The sequence below is a fragment of the Mustela nigripes genome, chromosome 7 (genome assembly GCF_022355385.1).
Source record: "Mustela nigripes isolate SB6536 chromosome 7, MUSNIG.SB6536, whole genome shotgun sequence".
Taxonomy (NCBI): domain Eukaryota; kingdom Metazoa; phylum Chordata; class Mammalia; order Carnivora; family Mustelidae; genus Mustela; species Mustela nigripes.
The window spans coordinates 79,491,900-79,513,046 of record NC_081563.1 but is presented as its reverse complement, the minus strand read 5'-3'; the positions used below and the strand labels follow the sequence as shown (position 1 = coordinate 79,513,046).

The 21,147-nt window shown below is 49.5% G+C and overlaps 1 protein-coding gene across 1 annotated transcript in view; it reads right to left on the bottom strand.

The window, feature by feature from the left end:
* The window catches only part of TTC7A (tetratricopeptide repeat domain 7A), a 114,129-nt gene that overhangs the window by 90,376 nt on the left and 2,606 nt on the right, over positions 1-21,147 (bottom strand). Inside the window, exons 2-3 of the mRNA XM_059406246.1 lie at positions 14,911-15,074; positions 9,261-9,429 (exon numbers count right to left, since the gene is read on the bottom strand). Of these exons, the coding sequence (XP_059262229.1) occupies positions 9,261-9,429; positions 14,911-15,074 (333 nt within the window). The remainder of the gene's footprint in view (positions 1-9,260; positions 9,430-14,910; positions 15,075-21,147) is intronic.

Here is a 21,147-nt window from a genome sequence, read left to right as displayed (position 1 = left end):
TGTGCCTCCAAAAAATTATTTATGCTTTGATCCAATAATTTACTTCTAGGAATTTTTCACTGAAAAAAAAATCGATGGCATATGCAAAAATTTCATTTCAAAGATAACTATGGCAGCACTGAAGATGAGATTTAACCTACAGGTCCAATAACAGGGAACAAGCTTGCTAAACTACAAGAGATTCTTACAATGAGATTCTATGAAGCTTTAAGCAGCAACCATAGATATGTATTGAAAAATGGTTATAAAATACTCACTTTAGGGATGCCTGGTGGCTCAGTGGGTTAAGCCTCTGCCTTCAGCTCAGGTCATGATCTCAGGGTCCTGGGATCAAGTCCCACATCAGGCTCTCTGCTCAGCAGGGAGCCTGCTTTCCCCCCCTTCTCTCTCTCTGCCTGCTTCTCTGCCTACTTGTGATCTCTCCCTGTCCATGAATAAATAAAAATCTTTTAAAAAAAATACTCACTTTAAAGATTATAAAATATGATTGTATGAACTTATTTTTGTTTTACAAAAAACAAAAAACAAACAAACAAACAAAAAACACATATAAACCTACAGGAAAAAAGACTGGAAGTATATACCCAAAATGTGTATAGAGACCTAAGTCTTGGTTTCCTGAAACACAAAATGGGATCACTACCAACGTCCACCTCATGGGGGATGGTGAAATTGAAATCCGATGATATTGTATAGATGAGAACACACATGCTCTCTGAGAATGTTAAGTGAGGCTCATAGTGACCTCTCTGGGAGGGATTTGGTCCTTCCCTGGAGTGACAAATGAAACCTCTAATTCGAGGAGAGACTCCTTTCAACAATCCCCCATTAAAAGTACTAGAGTCCACACTAAATCCAGGTCTTCTGGTTTCAACACTGTCTGCTGTCTTGGCCCAGACTCCCTGTGTCTCCCCCTACCCGCTGTGACCCCCCAGGGGTTCCCGAAAGTCTCTGGGCCACCCTGGTGGCCCACTTTTCACGTGCATATCTGATGGCTGAGTTATAGCCGTCTTCATGTCGGTACTCGGGCCTCGACTACCCACCTCAAAGTCTAGCAGCACTCCACACCCCGAGCCCAGGAAGGCACTCAGCAAAGGCCAGGTGCATGCACAAAGAACACGCCTAGTCCCTTCTGAGATGCCCCAGCAGCATTCCCCACCACTGGTTTCTCTCCCTCTGGAGGCCAGGCCCTGGCTCCCAGGACTGCGGTGTGGGGGCAGGGCAGCAGCACCCAGGGTCCTGACCCGCTTCCCCACAAGGCCAGCAACCCACGCCCCTTTGCAAAGGAAGCCAAAATCAACAGCTAATTCCTGCCATACCAGGACTACAAAAAAAAAAATCCAAACCAAATATGCCACTATGTTCTGCCCCTAGGAGCAGTCCGGTGTCTTTATTTTCAAAAGTTTCAATAAGCCACAAGTTCCCAGGTGGGAGCAGAATAGCTTGGGGTTGCACTGACCGAAAGAGAACAGAAAAACAAAAAGAAAAACTCAATGAGTGAGGAGAAGAGAATTTGCAGGTCATCATTCTCAAAGTTGCTAAATAGTTTTGGTTTTTTGGTTTTTTTCTTTACATTTTTACTTCCCCCGGCACCTTCACCATTTAGCACTTAGCTGTGGTATGTGGGGGAGAACCGAGGCCATTTTTCCTCCACGGATAGTCCCATCTTCCACCTGTCAGCTGGCGGCAAGCCTGTCCAGAGCATGGACGGCGGCCTCCCTGGTGCTGGGCTGGGAGCAAGACAAAAAAAGGGGCAGGACTCATCACTGGAGAAATGAGGGGTCTTTTCTCCCTCACATGACCACACTGAGCTAGCAACAGAGAAACGAAAGTGACACAGGCCCGAGGGGGAGGCAGCCATTTGCCAGGAACAGCCTTCTGAGAGGTGAACAATGACAGCGTGGCTTGTAGGGCTGAGCCGGGAGAGCTGGAGGTGCCGGTAGTGCAGGCCCTGAAGCTCTTGCCTGCCCATCAATGCACAGCTACCTAGGGCCAAACTTCTAGAACACCAGCAAAGTGACACCCTGAGCTTTACCACAAGGCTCTCAATGCCCCCTCATTTCCCAGCCAGTCCCACACCCACCCCCAACAAGTCACCTCCATTTCCCCTGGGCCTTCTCCTCGGAGTTTTCCTTTACCTGGAAGGCACCTCTTCTACTCAACTGCACATGATTCCTCCTTAAGTTCAGGTTCACCTCCAAGTCAAACTGGAAAAGCCTAACAACCAGCTATGGCTTGTTCACTTCCCTCTGCGACAGAGGTTCAATCCAACAAAAGTATTTTGGGGCATGAGGGATGACCCCAAATGCTGGAGTCAGAGAGAGCCTGAGTTCAAGTGCTGACCTGGTCACTACTGGAGTAACTTGAGCTGCCTGAGCTCTGGTATTCTGCCCTCCATACCTTTCACCTGCTTTGGTAAGAGCACCTGATTTTCCTTTGAGGAACCATTCCTGCAACTCAGTGCAGAAGATTCAGGTGGAGAAATCCCATCTCTGGCATCAACTCTGAAACCTGGATGAGACCAAGCCAGGTTAATGAGGCACTCTCTCCTCCTGCCATTCTAAGTGCTATGCACAGAACCATGTAAACCTGGAGGCTGCTGAGAAAGACATCAACACAAGAAGCCCCTGGATCCAGCTATGCCTGATGCCCTACTATCCATCTTGACTTTCTATTTACATGGGTGCATTCATTTCCAGTGCCTTCCTCCTTTTTCTTGTTGCTTTTCCAGCTAGCTGGAGTTGCATTTCTGTCATTATAACACTAATTCTGATTATAAAGAAACTGATCCCCAGAAGCATGATGTCAGAGGGGACAATTTCTGAAGTGCAAGACTGGCTGAGTTAAGATCAGCTTTGAGTGAGGAATTACCATCTCTCAACTAAGAAACTGGGATTCTAGATACACAGTGGCAGTAATGCCTGTTGAAATGCAGCCTATTTTATCTTGAGGTGAAGGCTGAAGCTTTAGGGCATCTGGAAGAACACTTTAGGATATTAACCAACATTGGATACTTCTTAGGGTCCACAGTGAGGCCTACAAAAAGGACAAGCTTCACTCCTGGCAATCCCTCTGGATAATACAGCATAGTTCAGGGGCCTGTTTTTCTTGTGGACAATAATCTGAGGTGGCTGAGGGTCAAGTCAAATAATCAGGGTCGGAAATTTTCTCTCTTTTTTAAAGTAGGCTCCATGCCCAGCATGGAGTCCAACACGGGACTGAACTCACAACCTTGAGATCCAGACCTGAGCGGTTCTAAGAGTTGGACACTTAACTGACTGAGCCACCCTGGCACCTGAGGGTTGGAAATTCTCTGCTCCTACTGAAGGTACACCATAGGAAACAGAAAGACCAGATCCTATGGAGAGCTAAGGCTGGGGCCTGGGAAAGGCCTGATCCGCCGGAATCTCAGAAGGACCCTGTGCTTTGGCTCCCATGCTACAGGTCTAAATGCAGCTTGACAGCAAGAAGCATGAGCACCCCCAGCCCAGCCCACTGTTTACCCACTAAAACTGAAGGCTGGGGGCTGACAGGAGCCCTGAGGCCTGCTGCAGAGACAGAAACCTCTAGGTCTGGATCTAGAGCCAATGGTTTTGTGTCAATAAACAATAAACCTTTGGTACTAGTTTCTTATCCACAGAGATGAACTGATGCCAAATGTCCAAAGGTTTATTCCTAGGTTGTTCTGGAGAGCATCAGAGCCAGACCAACCCCAAACCTGGAAAACAAGGCCTCAGAACACTCAACTTTTTTTTTTTTTTTAAAGATTTTTTATTTATTTATTTGACAGAAAGAGATCACAGCAGGCAGAGAGGCAGGCAGAGAGAGAGAGGAAGGGAAGCAGGCTCCCTGCTGAGCAGAGAGCCCGATGCGGGACTCGATCCCAGGACCCTGAGATCACGACCTGAGCCAAAGGCAGCGGCTTAACCCACTGAGCCACCCAGGCGACCCTCAGAACACTCAACTCTTAAGGCAATCCCAGGCATGTTACCCCCATTTGGAAGTGGGCTGCTGAAAAGCTGCACTTTGCAAATGCCCCTCTCAGGTGTCAAGGCAGAGCTCCCCATAGAGCAGAAGTGGGGGCAGCCCCATGGCTGGTACACCATGGCCAGCAGGAAGTTCATTGCCCTGCCCCCAGCAGGCCGCAGAAATAAGCTACAGACTAGCCACCTCTGGGGTGTTTCCGTTTCCTGATTTTTTCCAAGTGGTAGACTCCACTGACGCTATGATCGGTCTGTCTGTTCGGGGACTGGACAGGAAAGAGTGGCACCAGTTAGAGCTTGTGACTCATCAGTCTGGCCATAGCTCCCACATACTTAGCTCCTCCTCCAATGCAGCTGCTTCCCCCAGAGCCACATCATACCAGCAGCAGACTTTGCTCACCTGACTGCCACTCCCTTCAAGGGAAGGGACCCTAACTGTTCATCCGGGCATCCCTGGCATGTGCAGGCTGAAGCCCCTGCTGGCAAATTTCACTTTCTCCAGGAAGACATGGGCCAGGGATCAGGGGTTGCCAGATGCCTGGCAGGAGGAACATACTGACTTCGAACTGGGGAGACTTGGTCAAGGTCCGAATGAGCTTCAAGGAGGAAGAGAATGCTACAGTTTGCAGCTATGACCGCAGAAAGCCTGCTGGTGGAGAGGAACCTGAACTGTGCCTGCAGGGAGTCGTAGGGCTAGCTCTGTGCATGATCAATAAAGGGGACTGTTAGGCACGAGCAGCAGCTTAAGTAAAGGTGAAGGGGCAGAACTCTGTAGATCACATGGGACACCAGGAGCAGAACTCATTCAGCTGGAGCATGAATGGCTCCAGGAAAGGAGAAGAGGGAGAGAAGCCTGGGGGTGCAGAAGAAATGACCACCTGTGCCCCAGGGGCTTCAAGTTCAGCGGGGTCAGGGGCCATGAGCACACAGAATCACAGGCTCTGCCAAGGGCTTCACAGGGTGGGCAGCACTGCAGACGGACCTTTTGAGAAGGGCCTCAAAACCAAATTATTCTTGATTGCTTTTTAACCAAAGTAAATCCAAAATAAATGGAAGACATTCCCCCAAAACAAACCAAGATGGTGGCAGGGCAACACCATAAAATCAGGTATCTACTAGGGCGCCTGGTGGCACAGTGGGTTAAGCATCTCACTCAAGGTTTGCCTCAGGTTGTGATCTCAGGGTCATGAGACTGAGCCCTGAGTCAAGCTCCGCACTCAGCATAGAGTCCCCGAAAGTTTCTCTTGCCGCCCCCCGCCCTGCCTCTCCTCCATCCTGCACTCACTTTCGCTCTCTCTCTAATAAATAAATAAACCTTAAAAATAAAATAAATACCTATCACATGTACTTGGAATGGGCTCAAACGTTGCGTTTCCCCTGGTCTGACATGCTCAGTCAGGGGGTGGGGGGCTGACAGAAGTCACAAGGGTGCCACTGCAGGGCCTGGGGAACAGGGTAGGAGAGCAGCACATTTGCCACTCCAGTCCACGGTGATTGATGTTGACACAGAAAAGGATGTTTTCCGACCAGCTCACCCAGCAACACCACTGCCCCAGGATGCGCTCACACTAAGTGGACCCAGGGAACAATGGTTCCAGGCTTCACTGGAGGCTGCAGCTCTTAGTCAACACAGGGCTAACGGAGGCCAGGAGAGGCTGAAGCCTCCCATCTAACCAAGGCCCAGTAGGCCCTCTTCTGGGCCACCATCAGGGACAGAAGGACGGTGCCCATAGATATCGTCCCTCCTGGCTGGTCCCTGGCTTCTGCAGGAGAGGTTCTGTGTCATCTGTACTCCCCTTGTCTGCGCGAACCCCTCTCCACGGTAACTGTAATCTGCTCCCCAGGGGGCTCCTGTGTCACAGGCAGGACACAAGTGTGAGAGAGACAACCACAGCCATCAATCTAAGCTCTGCTACTTGTAGGTTGCATGACCTTGAACAGGCCTCAGTTTCTTCATCCATAGAGTGGGAATAACAACTGCCTCCCACCTCAGAGAGTAGAGACACGGATGAAACCCCTTATGGAAGCTGGAGGGTCATGGAAGCCCCAGGCAATACATACACCTGCGCAGGTGCCATTTCTGCATTCCAGGTAGGAGAAACCCAAGCCTGCCACAAGTGCCCCTTCTCTCAAGCACCTCTGTTGGTGTCTAGGGCCCTCCCTGAGAATCAGACAGCATCTTCTGGTCTAACCCACAACCCCCTGACTTCAGAGTAAGGCTTAGTCCTTATGAGTGTTGCCTCAGATGGACATATTGCCAGATCCTTCTGCCATGAAGGAGAAAGTGGGTGAGTTGCATGAATTTTTATGCCTTTTGGGCCCTGAGCCTGCTCCTGACTCCCCTAATAAGAACAGGAGCTCTGCACCGGAGTTACCCACATACTGTGCCCCCACTGAGCCCCCGGGCCTGGCCACTTCAGACTCCCCAGGGACACACAGCCCCATCCTCCTCCCTCCAGCCCGGTGTGCCGAGAAAACCCTCTGCCCCACTAGATGGTACCAAGGTGGAACCACGAAGCAGAGCCCAGCACAAAATGGTAAAGGAGCTGTGGCGTAATGGCCTGGACTGGCAGGCTCCTGGAGGAGGCCACCTGGAGATGCACAGAGCCTGAGGCACTGCTGGCAGCCACGAGGCTGCCTCAGGGGGGAGCAGTCTAGTTCAAACACAAGCTGGCTGCTGTCCTGGGTAAGTCACTCCACTCCCATGAGCCTCGCTTGCACGTCTGGAACATGAGGGATGGGCCTAGATTGCTTCTATGATCTGCCTCCGTCCAGGAGACTGAGCAGCCCTCCCACGGGCCATCTCTGAGCTCTGGCTGCCCGGGTTCGATCAATCCCAGCTCTGCCATTTCCAGGGGAACCCATGCGTCCCTTCACCTTGTTGACCATAACTCCTTATCTGTAACAAGGGAATGAAAAGAACACCACCTCTTCAGGATTACTGTATGGATTCAGTGAGGGCAGGGAGTACCTGGCACGGAGGGAGGGATTCGTAACTATTATTCTTCTGTGAGTCCTGTGGCCTTCTGCCGTCACCATCCTTTCGATAGACTGAACGCTTGTGTCTCCCACCAGCTCCCATGTTGTATATAGCCCGAAACCCCAATGCGACGGTGTCTGGAGATGGTGCCTTTGAGAGGTAGTTAGGTTTAGATGAGGCCATGAGAGTGATAGGATTAGTGGCTTTATATGAAGACAGAGAGATGGAGGAAAGCCCATGTGAGGGCACAGCAAGAAGGTGGCCATGTGCAACCCATGCAGAGGGCCCTCATAGACACCAAACCTGCCGGGACCTTGATCTTGGACATCCCAGCCTCCAGAACTCTGAGAAATAAATCTCTGCTGTTGGAGCCACCCTGTCTGTGGGAGATTAAGATAACCCTATGACCCACCACCCGCATCCCCTACTCTCTGCACGGGGAAACCCACGAGGTTCCCCAGAACCCAGGATAATCAACATCCTGCTCACCCTGGAGGCCACATGCATGATCTCAAGCACACACAGGGTCAGGTCAGACTCAGCATGCCAAGCAGCAGGGCGCAGTCGCAGCAACAGGACAGGGAGGAGGAGTAGAGAGGAGGCAGGTAAGTGGGAGGCCACAAGCAGTCAGTGAGAGGCGGGGAGCTAGCACAGGCCGAGACCAAGCAGCCCACACCGGCGGCTCTTGGCTCCTTACCTCCCCTGCAGGACCTCTGAGCACCAGGACTGTGTTCCCCCAAGAAGCTGGAGGCGTGCTGGAAAGAGTAGAGAGCAGGAAACAGGGAGCAGTAGGTAGAGCCAAGTCTACAGGAGAAAGTGCTGGAAAGGGCCCCCACAGAAGGGTGTTAGGTTTGGGGAGTCCACAGCAGAGTGGTTTACAAGAGGCCCAAAAGTCCCAAATGCTAAATGTAACAAGCCCCCATGACTGGCCTATGCTAGGGCACAGAAAAAGGGACGAGAGAGCACAGGGAGAAGACTCCACCTAATGGGTCATCCCACATGTCACCTGCCCTCCCGCACGCTGGTGCTGCGTCTGTCCAAGGTGACAATCTCGGCAGACTTCCTGCCATGATGTGAACAGTCTCTCCAAAGGGAAAGGGACCCAGGGGTGGACAAACAGCCCTCCAGCAAAAGCCAGGGTCAAAGTAGGCCATGCCCTGCACAGATGTCAGTCAATCCCCGGGATCCTAAGGAGACAGTAGGGAGGTTCCAGTACAAATCTCTGGGCAGTTCTGGGCACGGTATGTATCCTCTCTAGGCCTCAGTTTCCCCATGTGTAAGATGGAGAGAATGTCCCTACCTAAATCAAAGAAGGTGGCAAACACTCTACCATCTCAGACACCCAAACCCCCTATGGTCGTAAGCATGTCTAGACTTTTCTCTGGGGACTGGTTGGTGCTGAAATAAGGAAACGACCAAACATCTAAGACTCCTGACAACAATCTGGGCAGAGGGACTCCTAGGACACTTCACTGCCACCAAGGGCCACCCCTTAGGGCACTGCAATCCCAGGGTTCATAGATCCGGGGAAGGAGGAACCCGAAGCACAAGGTCTGGGGTCAGGCTTTTACTAATGTGTAACCCCTTCAAGGTCAGTTCAAGGGCACCAAATAGTGTCCCAAGCAGGCCACCATCCATAGCCCCGTATTATGAAATTTCTGCATCATTGACCGTGAGTGCCTGGGATCTCACTAGAACACCACTCCCTCTGGGAACTGGCTCTGACCTGCCCACCCCTGCCTGGGTGCCCTCCACAGGTGCCCACAAATACCTGAGGAGGGACAGGCTGCTCTAAACCACCGGGTACCCGACTGGCAGCCAATGTCAGTCACCAGCACCAGCCTGACAATGTTTAAGGGACATCGTTTAAGGCTCCCTCAACCTTGTGACCCAGAGGACGCCTCCTGGTCACGGTCACCCCAGTGAGGGCAGGCATCACAACTCTGTTCCACACACAAGCCAGCTAAGCCAGGAAAGGCAAAGCGGTAACCTGCCCAGGGATGTGCAGGTGGGGGACTGGTTTTTGACAGAGCCAAGGTGGGAACCTGAGTACTCTGACATCTGGCCTGGTGGCTGCCGCCCGCCGGCGCACCCTGGCGTGCCTGGTCGCTGCTGGTGTCCGCCCGGCAGGTCAGCGCCCGAGTGCTACTAGGGTTTATATATCTTGGCCGCTGGCCAACAGCCACCACAGCATGTGGCCTATGGCGGCCACCTGCTGCTGGCAAGTGGGGCCAGACTGCAAGGGACTGAACACAGAGGGTGGGGAGCCACGGCACCCCCACTGGGCCCACACCTACCTTTGATGACAAAGGCCTCTGCCAGCAGCCGCATCTGATACAGTGGCTTGTTCTCCATGGACATGTCATCGATCCCGGCCCGTGCATACATGCTGATGGCATCTCGGTACGAGCCCTCCATGTAGTGCAGCTTGCCCTGGATCAGCATGGCCTCACACAAGTACTGTGGCTGAAAGGGCAACAGACCCCTTAGTGGGTTCCCGCCCTGACGTTCCCGCCCCAGTCCCACCCCACACCCTGGGATGAACCCCTGCCTCCTCCCTTGGATCCATGCCAGCTGGCCAAAGCCCCTCCTCCGGGAAGCCCTCACTGGCCATCCAGCACATGTGACAGTTCCCTGCTCCCCATGCCTGCACTATGGCTCTCAATGAAATTCTTACATGAGTGCCTAATCGTTGCAGGTGTGTGTGTGTGCACGCATGTCTTTTTCTATTTTTTAAAAGATTTTATTTATTTATTTGATAGATAGAGACACAGCATGAGAGGGAACACAAACAGGGGGTGGGAGTGGGAGAGGGAGAAGCAGGCTCCCTACTGAGCAGAGAGCCCAATGCTGGGGCTCGATCCCAAGACCCTGGGATCATGACATGACCTGAAGACAGATGCTTAACAACTGAGCCACCCAGGCGCCCCAATGTGTGTGCATGTCTTATGCCCCCAACCAGACTCCAGGCAGACTGCTCTCTCCTGAAGCCCCACAGGCATCGGCCCCGGGTTAATGCTCAGGAATTCAGGCATTGGTTCTCAACACAAACGGGGAATCAGGGACCCAGCCAAATGTTGTGGGGCCTGAAGCTCACATAACTGGGAGGGGAGTTCTCTTTACATGATTATCTGTACAAATATACAGGGAGGTCAAAAGCTATGAAAAGAAGCTGTGCAGGTAAGGGGCCAGCGGCTGAAGCCACAGCTGCGACAGCAGGACCTGGGTAGGGAGAATGGCCCCATCAGCAGTGAGGGAGGAAGGCAGGAGAGCCAAGGCCTGCAGGGCCACTGTCCTCATCTCAAGTGCACAGTCAAGTGCTTGAATTCAAACTTGTTTTCTTCCCTTTCTCCAGTGCTGCTTATGACTAAATCTTCACTCCATACAGACTCTTGGGGACTCCCTCAGGCCCCAGGAGGTCTGGTCAGCCCTGCCCCCAAGTCCTGCCCTTGGGCATGCGTCCAGTCCTACTCCAGTATCCCCTGCTTTCCATGACAACTTCTCCAGCCCTCTGCCTCAATGTCTGTGCCCCACCAACCCACTGCCCCTCTGGGCCAGGCTCTGGGCACGGCTCTCAACCCCAGCAGCAGTTGTGTCCACAAAGCTCCTTGGAGATACAGTGCTGGCCCCCAACCCAGGCTCTGTCACCAGCAGGAAAGTGCCACCCCTTTTTCCTTCTGGGAGATTGGAGTTTGGGGAACCTGTAGTCCCCAGGAAAGCTTCCACTACTCCCAACCACCCACTACCCTCTCAGAAGCCAACCAAGAGATAGGGAACAGAGCAAAGCCAAAATCTCTTAGTACATTGGTGTTTTGGTCATTGTAAATACACATTTTTCCCTTGCCTTTGCACACATAGTTCCCTATCTGGAACAGTATCCCCCTTCCCCTTGGTCTATCCAGATCTTCTTTCATCCTTTGGCAACTTACTCAGGCCCACCTCTTCCTTTTTATTTTTTTTCCTTTTTTTTTCTTTCTTTTTTTAAGGCCTAGAAGCCTCCCTGAGTACCAGGGAACTCCTTTTGCTGCTGAACTCCTATAATGCCTCTGCCAAGTGGACCCTGTCAGCCCCTGTAGGCCTGACCTTCTTTGACTATGGGTTAACTTCCATGGCTGAATTTTTCAAGCACACTTGCTAGTCTCCCCAAATAGGCCACCTACTCCCTCCACCAGGGCCACAAATTATGCACTCCCAGAATCTTGTGGCCCATGGTCTCCCCTTGCTGGGCAAAGATTCTGCTGTTCCCCATACTGGTTCAAACCACAGGCCCATTTTCTCACTGCTCGGGCTTGTCTTCACCATGGGTGAGGGCGAGACAGTGACACCCACCCCTCACCTCCCATGACAGCAATGCCAAAAGCAGCAGAGTAACCCAAGTCCAGAAAAGGGCTTTGAACTTTTCTTTAGGAAGGAGTTAGATAAATACAGGCACGAGTCATTATCATTATTATCCTGCTCCACTGTAAATGTGGAGAAGGGCAGCTGAGCTCAGAAGGACACATTTCAGGGTGTGATGACAGGGAGTAGCTCCTAGTGGTTCCTGCTGGACCAATGGCAGCTCCCAACAGAGCTTCCACCAAGCTGGGGGAAAATTAAGGACCAAGTGAGTGCTTCAGATGCCAAATGTATACTACTTAAAGAGCTTCCTTTTACCCTGAAAGCATATCTGTCTTGCTTTTTGGTGTCAAAATGTATTCTCTTTTATGGAATGATGATAAAAGATGGTCGTTTTCTTGTTGTTGGGTTGGTTTTTCTGTTTTATTTTGTTTTCATTTTTATTTGTTTTTTTGTTTTATTTTAATGTCCTTACTGGGCAGAACTGGCCAAGTGTTGGCTGAGTGACTAACCTTTCCTGGGTCTCAGTTTCTTCCCTTGGAAAATGGGGATAACAGTAACTCCCACAGCAGGTTACGGAGAGGACCAATGAGATGGCACCGATGCCTGGTGCTATGGTGGGGGGAGGGAACGGCCAAAGTTACAGCAAAAGTTAGAACTGAGCTAGACAGGATCTCAGAGATCGCAGGCAGGAGGTTCCAAACTGCCCTGATGGGCCCACCCTGCTCACCTCTCCCCCCACCTCATCAGAGCTACTGGGGATACTCAGCACTCCAGCCGGGGCTTCATCTGCTGCCAGCAGAGACCATCCCCCAGCCACACCCTGGCCTTCGGGGTAAGACAGAGAATCCCACAAACTACTTTTGATATTTGATTGTGCCTAATAAACAACAAGATTTTGGCTTTGGCCTGAATAACTGTGACTATCTGAGTGCTGCTGGTGCCTGTGTTATGTCTTTGATTAAGAAAGCATGGTAAAATCTGTTCTTTAGAAAGGTGATTGGGCATACAAATGGTTTTCCTGATAATATACATAAATGCTACCAGCCAACACAAAGAATGAAGTATTGCCATGGGGAGAGCTCCAAGTGAAAGTTCTGGTCAAAAATGGATCCTATGGCTCTAGTAAGAAAAGAAAGCCTGATGTGTGTATATGTGTGTTCATTAATGCACAGAGAAAGGTGTGTGGGGCACACACCAAATGGTGACCAGCGCTAAACTCCAGGGATAGGGTGGCCTTGAGGCTGGCAAAGAAGAACTTTTATTTATTATTCAAACAGTTTGCTTATTTAATGACTTGTTAACAATAAGCCCAAGTTGTTTTACTGTAAAAACAATTTTTAGGGATCCCTGGTGGCTCAGTCGGTTAAACCGCTGCCTTCAGTTCAGGTCATGATCCCAGGGTCCTGGGATCGAGTCCCACATCAGGCTCCTTGTTCAGCGGGGAGCCTGCTTTTCTCTCTGCCTCTGCTTTTGCTCGCTCTCTCTCTCACACAAATAAAAAAAAAAAAACAAACCCAATTTTAAATAGTTAACAGAGTCTGGAAAATGAACAAAATTAAAAGGGGTTTTGGAGGGAGGAAGCTTGGGATCCATTAATCCAGTCCAGCCCTTTTGATTGGCAGATGAGGAACTGGAGGGCCCAAGAGGTCAAGGGAGGTTCTCCAGGTCAAAGAGCTAGTTTATTAGTGCAATACAAAACCTCCCACTCCTATAGTCATCCCTGCTGAGGAGTCTGAAGGCAATATCCTTAAACTCCCCATACACTTCCACCACAGAAAAAGCCCCACACTTCTTGGCCTGGTATTTCAGTCCCCACTTCCTGGCCCCAAAGTACCTCCACAACCTAATTTCTCACTGTTCCTTTTGATCCCGCTGTTTGATGTACTTTAATGAAAATCTTATAAGAGGAAATCTTATAAGAGGAATCTTATAAGAGGAAATGATATACTGCTTCCTTCTTGGAATGCCCTATCCTATCTCTATATGTCAGAACTCTCCCCCAACCTTCAAGGTACAGCCACTGTCCCCCCACCAACCATAAGAGTCCAATTCTAGTCCTACCATCACCCTAGGTTGACTCCCCACCTCACCCTAAGCAGTAGCCCCCTCGAACTTGCCCCTCACGTACACTACTGCTGTGGCATGTGTCACAGTCCATCAAGGATAATCTGCCAAGAGCTTATTTTCCAGTAAACCTGCAACCTGCCTGAGAGCAGGCTCCACACTGGATTCATCTTTAGTACCCTCAGAGTACAATGCCTTGTGCCCTCAGTCACCATAAAAGCCATTTTTAAAAAGATTTTATTTATTTAATTTTCAGAGAGACAGAAAGAGAGAGTATGAGCACAAGCAGGAGGAACAGCCCACAAAGGGAGAAGCGGACTCTCCACGGAGCAAGAAGCCAAATACAGGACTCGATCCCAGGACCTTGGGATGATGACCTGAACTGAAGGGAGATGCCTAAGTGACTGAGCCACCCGGGTGTCCCACCATAGATGTTTAAGTCAATTAATCTATTACTCTGGAACATCTCTTAAAAAATCATGTCCTGTCTGGTTCTCTAATGATGTACCCATACCTCTATTACAACTCAGGATACACTGTAATCCAGACCAGTCTCAGACTTTAATGTATACAAGAAATTGCCAGGACAGCTTGTTAACACAAGGATTCTGACCCAGATTTTGCATTCCCTGGATGATACCCATACCACAGGTATGCTTGAAGCAGCAAAGGTCTGGAGAGAGTGGACGATACTTCCCTTGGTGCCTTTTATACAGTAGGTGCTCAATAAATGCACATAGATTTAAACAGGCTTGCCCTGTTACTGAGCTCTTCTGTCAGTAGCCAGACATGTTTGCCTGTTTCCAACTAAATCATGGGCTCACTGAGGTCTTATTTCCCTGGAACCCCCAAAGAGCAAAAGGACCAGGCACATACTAGCTCAACCAAGCATTGTATAATAGAACTGTAACATAAACCACATGTATAATTTAAGTTTTCCTAGTAAAATCTTCTAATCACACTAAAAAAGGCAAAAATAGGGTGCCTGGGTGGCTTAGTCAAGTAACTGTCTTTGGCTCAGGTCATGAACCTGGGGCCCTGGGATCAAGCCCTGGGCCCTGGGATCAAGCTCAGTGGACAGCCTGCTTGTCTCCCTTGTGCTTGCTTGCTCTCTTACTCTCTCTCCCCACAAATAAATAAAATCTTAAAAAATATAGTTAAAATGAAATATTTCTAAAAAATCAAATAAAAGGCAAAACTAGGTGAAATTAATATTAATAGGATATATTATTTAATCTAGTCTATCCAAAATATTGTCATCTGAACACATAATCAGTATAAAGAATGAATCATCTTGAACACTCCTCATTTTGTGCTACATGGTCAGATTCCAGCGTGTGTTTTCCACTTACAGCACATCTCAGGTTGGACTGGCCCCATTGCGAGTACTGGAGAAGCACACGCCGCAGGCAGCTGCTGCGCTGAACAGTGCGGAGCCAACCCTTTAGGGGGCCTTGCTGCTCAGATGACCCAATGAGCCAGGGACCCTGCACACCAACAGATGGGAGGCAAGACAGAGAGGAGAGGAGGGGGCTGCCCACTTACAGACAGCCTCCCGTGATTAAGGATACTACTCAGGTGGTTTCTGGCTTCATTCATCTTCGGCTCATTCTTCTCAGGCAAAGGGATGGAGTCTTTTATCTTGGCGTGGTTCTCCTTCAAACACTGCTCCAGGAGGGCCTCGGCCAGGAGCAACTTCCCAAGGTCATCTGAAAAACAGGGCAGGGATCCCCTGAACACGGCAGATCCCCTGACACTAGCCCATGTCCCTGTAGCCACCCGGCTATCCCACCCCAGCACAGAAGCAGCCCGAATCTGAGAAAAGAAATAAAGACCCAGTTTTCATAAAGTTAAACAGCCTTGAGAGTCAAAACACAGCCATTCTATCATACTCACAGCACAAACTGCTGTTTATTTTCTGTAGTTTAGTGGCTGGGGATGCAAAGTTCCCAATACCTAGGACAAATTCCCAGAATTTCAGAATTTAAAATGAGGGACAAAGTCACACCAATGCCCCACTGTGGGTAGCAAGTTCTTACTCCAAGAAGGAATCCCCCCCAAAAACAGCCCAAGAAGAAAAATATCGGAAGCAACTTAATGCATTTTCATGAGCTCCCAATTTCCGTATAACCAGAGTTGGTTTTCTGTATTTTTACAGTATTTTACCATAACCAGGGATAACCTAGCAATGAAAGCAAAGAGTTAAGGTGGGCAGCAGATGCACTGGTGGAGCAGGGCAAATCCATGGACATGTCCAGTCCTGGCACTCTCTGGAGTTCTCTCCATATGTCAGCCTATCTCCAAACCTCACTGCCTGGCAGGGGAATTTGTACTGTTTGGTTCTATCTGCCACCTCCCCACACAGCACTGAAACCTCCAGGCTTGTGACCACCACATGCCTGCTACCTACAGCAGCGTCGACCCGGGGAATGGGTGGGATCCCCAGGGCTCTGAGATCACATGTGGTTTCACGACCACCATTTGGTGGCTGTGCTCAGTGTGACTGGTTCGCTGCCCCTTCCCTGAAACCAGGGTGAGGACCAGGCCCACCACCCAACAGAAGTTCCCAGTATGCTGGGAACTGGACCCTCTCCACGGCTGGGTGAGGAAGCCAAGAGGCTCGGGGAGTCACGGGCCAATCAAAAATGCCTCCAGGAAGGTCTGCTTGGTCCCCAGCCTTCCCAGAGCTCTTTCTACTTGCCAGGATGGCGTTCTTAGACCCACCCGGGAATGCTACTCCTTACTCTCAGGACCCCTGTAGTTTGCTCACAGCTCAAACCCACGGACTCCAAATTGCAGGCCTCTGAAGAGTCTCTCCACAGAGAGGAAATTCCCCACAGAGAACAGCCTGAAAGCCCAGATCCCAGAGAATGGTCCCTGGAGATTTTCCCTCTGAGGATGCCACAGTCTATTAGTGATCCTTGGCTGTCCGTCCCGTGATTTCGAAAATTAACATTTGGAGGAACTGCCCAAAAAAGTTCTTGTCAAAGCTAACCTCTGTCCCTGGTGGTGCAGAAGTGGGTGGGACCTCTCGAAAGACCCTGATGATTTGTATCAAAACTACGTGCACCCCATCGACTCCACAGTCCCACTGCTACAGAGGGAGGTCTTGGCACGTGTGTATAATGACTGATATAGAAAGTCACTCAGCGTTATTTATAATAGTAGAAAATTAGAGACAACTTTTATGTCCATCAACAGGAGGCTGATTAAATAAAGCACAGCACTTCCATAAAAAGGGACACCACACTGCCACGGAAAGGAATGAGAAGGTCTGTCTGCGCTGTTGGAGAATGAACTCCAAGACAAATCACTAAGAAAGCAGAGGGCACACAGCAGACGCAAATGTGTGTTTATGTATAAACACGTGATGGTATACACACATATCCCGATGGCCTTCCTGGCTTACGGGGAAGGTGGCAGAGATGGAAAGAGGCTTTTCACTCTTTACTTTTTGGTCCCTTTGGAAGGTTGACCCATGGGACTATATTATCTAGGCAAAAATAAAATCTGAGCGGCACCTGGGTGGCTCAGTGGATTAAAGCCTCTGCCTTCGGCTCAGGTCATGATCCCAGGGTCCTGGGATTGAGCCCCACATCAGGCCCTCTGCTCAGCGGGGAGCCCGCATCCCCCTCTCTCTGCCTGCCCCTCTGCCTCTCTGTGATCTCTCTCTCTCTCTGTCAAATAAATAAATAAAATCTTTAAAAAATAAAAAAATAAAAATAAATAAAATCTAAGTCAACTCAAGAATGAAAGCCAATCTTTTCCCTTTCCAAATCTCAGCTAGGAGGAGGGCTGGGCTGCTAAGCAGTGGGGGCCTGAGCAGTATTCCAGAGCTGTGGGCCACCAGGCCTGGGGCTCTCCTCCAACCTGGTTTGCACCTGTTCAACCAGAGGAGAGTTGGGAACCCACTCCTTTTGAGGGAACTGTGTATCTCCCTCCATAGTCCTGCTGGGCTGGTTTCTCGCTCATCTGCAGCTCCCCACCAGGTTCTGCCTCCACCACCCAATGGCAGGAGCTGGCTCTGCTGTTCCTTTCAAGCCCAGAGAAACCAGCTTCCTCCCCAGCAACCCTGAATCTGGAAATACTCCCCAGGGCACACTCCTCTCCTCAAAAGAAGGGGCATATCCTCTGAACACATGCTGCTCCAAGTGTGGTGGGTGGACTGGGGTGATCTGTGTCTGTCACCCAGTTGATTATAATGTGACAAAATAATTTTAGAATCTGTTGACTTGAATAATAAAAAAATGAGAGGCAGCAGTTTGTGTATCTTATGAAAGTATCAGAGCCCAACAAATTGGGAATTAAAAAACAAAAAATACACGAAAGTAAGCACTGCCCTGACCATAGAGTCCCTTTCACTGCAAAAGGGGGGAGGGCAGTGTTTGCTGAGGGCCTACTGGGTGCCGACTACTTTACTGTATAGTATCCTTTGATCTGCACGGCCCTAAAAGGTGGATATTACTACCATTTTATAGATGATAATAAAGATACGTAATATTGCTATGGTCCCAGCCCACAACAACATCATACCACATTCGTTGGTATGATGCAGGCAGACAGGCTGTCTGCCCTGCAGCCCATGCAGACCAGAGCTCCTGGTGGTTTAGAAATAAAGAAGTCTAAGGGCTGTGAACAGTACGTTCAAAGGTAATAGTAGTTCCAAGTAATAGGACTTCCAAATAGGAATTCCAGTAGCAATTCCAAAGGCAGGGATAAGAATTGTTCTTACTGTCACATACCTGTAAGTTTCAGACTGTTCTGTAAACTCACACTTCCCGGCCTTCTCACGCCTCTTGTGCACCACTCCCTGCCCCGCCCCCACCCCTGCCCTTCACCCCCCACACAGAGTCTGTGTTTGGTTTAACAGACATTCAGCAGGTGTTGGGAACTGAACTGACTTTCTTTTCTTCTTTGCCCACATCACTTCCCTCTCTACTCTGCCATCCTTCCCCTTCCTCTGAGCATCCCACCATTCCCAACTGGCCAGTCTATGAGACTGAAGACTATTTTAGAATTAAAAGTTCTAGATTTCCAGTTGTTCAATAAGAATCCAGGTGGTTTTGAGGCTTTCCCATTCTTCCTTCTCTGAAGGTAAAATATGGCTCTTTGTCATCTTGTCTGAAACCTACTCCTTATCCCGATTTGGGTAAAGTGTTGCAGCTTCTCCCCTTCCTGACAGTGAAACAGATTCTGGAAGCCTGAGTAGGGATTCGTGCGGCCCAGTCCAGCCGCCTACCCTGGGCAGAGGCCCCGAGGAGGCCCCCACTGAGGCCCCTCAGGCTCCCCACCCACCTGGTTTTGAAGGCTTCTAGCAGCTACCTTCCCATCTGCTCTCAGGGTGCTAAGTTCCAGGGACCCACTTCATAGATACCTGCCCCTTCCCCAGAAACCACATTTGCAGGGTGGTGCCCCATCTCCCCAGCCTGCCGATCTGCAGTCAGAAACCTGGGTCCAGCCAGGTACGCCCTTCCCCACGAAGTCAAACGGGGACACAGTGGTCTCTGCAGCTGCTTACCACGCAGGACCGCAGAGGGCTGGGAACTTGTAACCACAGCGAGAGGAGGAAGAGGCCAAAACTAGTGAGAGGCCACCTGCCTCAAACACACCCCCTCTAACGCCAACTGAAGAAACGCTCAGACCAATCTCCAGTTCAGGTTTAAAAAAAAAAAAAAGAGAGATGGGGGTGACTATAGATTAGGAGACTCTAGATGGATGGCTAGATAGATAGAGGGGCAGACAAGTGATAAAGTAAGTACACCTTAATTTTGCCGAATGTTTGAGATTTTCACACACAAAAAAAAATACTGCGGGAGAAAAGAGGCACCCAAACTACTAAGCAAATGCAATATGTAGGAACCCAATTGTAGCAAATGAACTGTAAAATTAAATCATTAGATTTTAACAGTGGGGGTGGGGGTGATAATAGTATGGTGGTTTTGTTTTTTCAAAAGAGCTCTTATTTGGCCAAAAAAGAAAGGATTATACAATTGATTACATAAAAATAGAAGACTGCAAAAAGGAAAGAAATTTCACCCACTATCTAAACCATCATCTTATCTCACACTAAATCATCTTGTCTATGACATTCTGACTTACTGAAATCCTCCTTTCTCTTTAGAATTCTTTAGTGTAACAGACCTCTGATCTTAATTAAGAAAAACCACTTTTGGGGCGCCTGGGTGGCTCAGACGGTTAAGTGTCTGCCTTCAGCTCAGGTCATGATCCCAGGGTCCCTCTATTGCTCCCCCTGCTTGTGCTCTTTCACTCTCTCTCTCAAATAAATAAGTAAAATCTTAAAAAAAACAAAAACCAATTTTTTTTTTTTAGGATCTTACACTGGTTCCCAAGGGTCACCCCTTCTTTAGGTATGTGCTTACACTCCTGTAAATAAATCTCTTTGCAACTGAAAGGCTTCTTATTAATAAGTACCTACTACAGTATTCAGTGTGGGGAAAAAATAGGTTGGGGTGTAGCTCAAACAAGATCATTCTTGAGCTCATAATCACTGACGCTGGTTAATGGATACACGGGATTCATTGTTCTGCTTTTCTGAGGTTTTGGAAATTTTTCATAATATTCATTTCTTTTTCTTTAACTGCCTGGATGGGTTCTTTGTTTTTACATGAACCAACTCCATCACAGCCAGCCACACTCTGGGGTTCCCCTGCTCCATCCTGACCAAATCTAAGCCGGATGTGTTTGAGAGCAAAGGTGCAAACAGTGGCACTTCCCCGCTGGGCAGGTGGTGGGAGCAGCCTCCCCAGAGAAGAGGGGGCAGGGGCCCCTCAGCCTGAGCATCTCCTGACTCTTCACTCCCACCAGACCCCACAGAGGACACTCCCCAGGGAGTCCTCCCCTCTGGCCCTCTGAACTGAAATACATGGCCTGGAAGTGGTTTTTAGCTTCTGTAGGAAACCCTGCAGATACAAGCTGGGCTCAGGGCCTCCGTTTGCAAAATGGGGTTCAACTGGGGTTTAGCTCCCCCCTCAATATGTTCCCTCTCCTCTCCTCAAATATGTAACTGTTGAAGCTTCTGGTCACTGGTCTAAGCTCTGGTCACTGACTCTAAGAGGCCATGTAGTACAATAAGAATCTCCCTTCTGGTTTAAAGGGGTCAGTGCTACACCGCTCCAAAAAAACAGGCCCTCAGCTCCTCGGTGATCAAGGAACCATGAGGAGAGAATCAAAATAGCAGACAATCCAAAAAGTGCTCTATGCATAGGTTTAGGAGTCATTTATTTTCCTTCCTTGTGTGTGTATGTGTCTGTGTGTGCTGAGATAGTGTATCCAGATTTAACAGTGGGAGAAAAATCATTTGCAGACCCAAACTCAAAAGTTGGCAGGAGAGACTCCACTGCTCCCCTGAGTCTCCCTCCTGGTGCCAGGCAGTCCCCACAGTGAAGCCAAGCCAGGTGCCTCATGCCCCGCCCCCACGTTCACTAGTAGTAGACCTGATGGCAGGAACTGAGACTTGCATACAGGCTCTGCCACATACACATTACATGACCTCTTGGGGCCTTGGTGTCCCGATATCTAAAATGGAGACAATACGTCCTGCTCTCCCTATAAGGTTGTTTACAAGAATTAAAAAAAAGGGGGGGGGAATCATTTTATAACCATACAATACCATTTATAAACTGTATCATATCAGTGTTTCCCAATATTGCTTCATAGAATATGGTGAAGGCAAGTTTGAGAAATGTGCTATTTATACTCTAACCTTGACTTGTACATCATAGGCAAGTGAACATATTAAAGGCTCTGAAGGAGTGCCTGGGT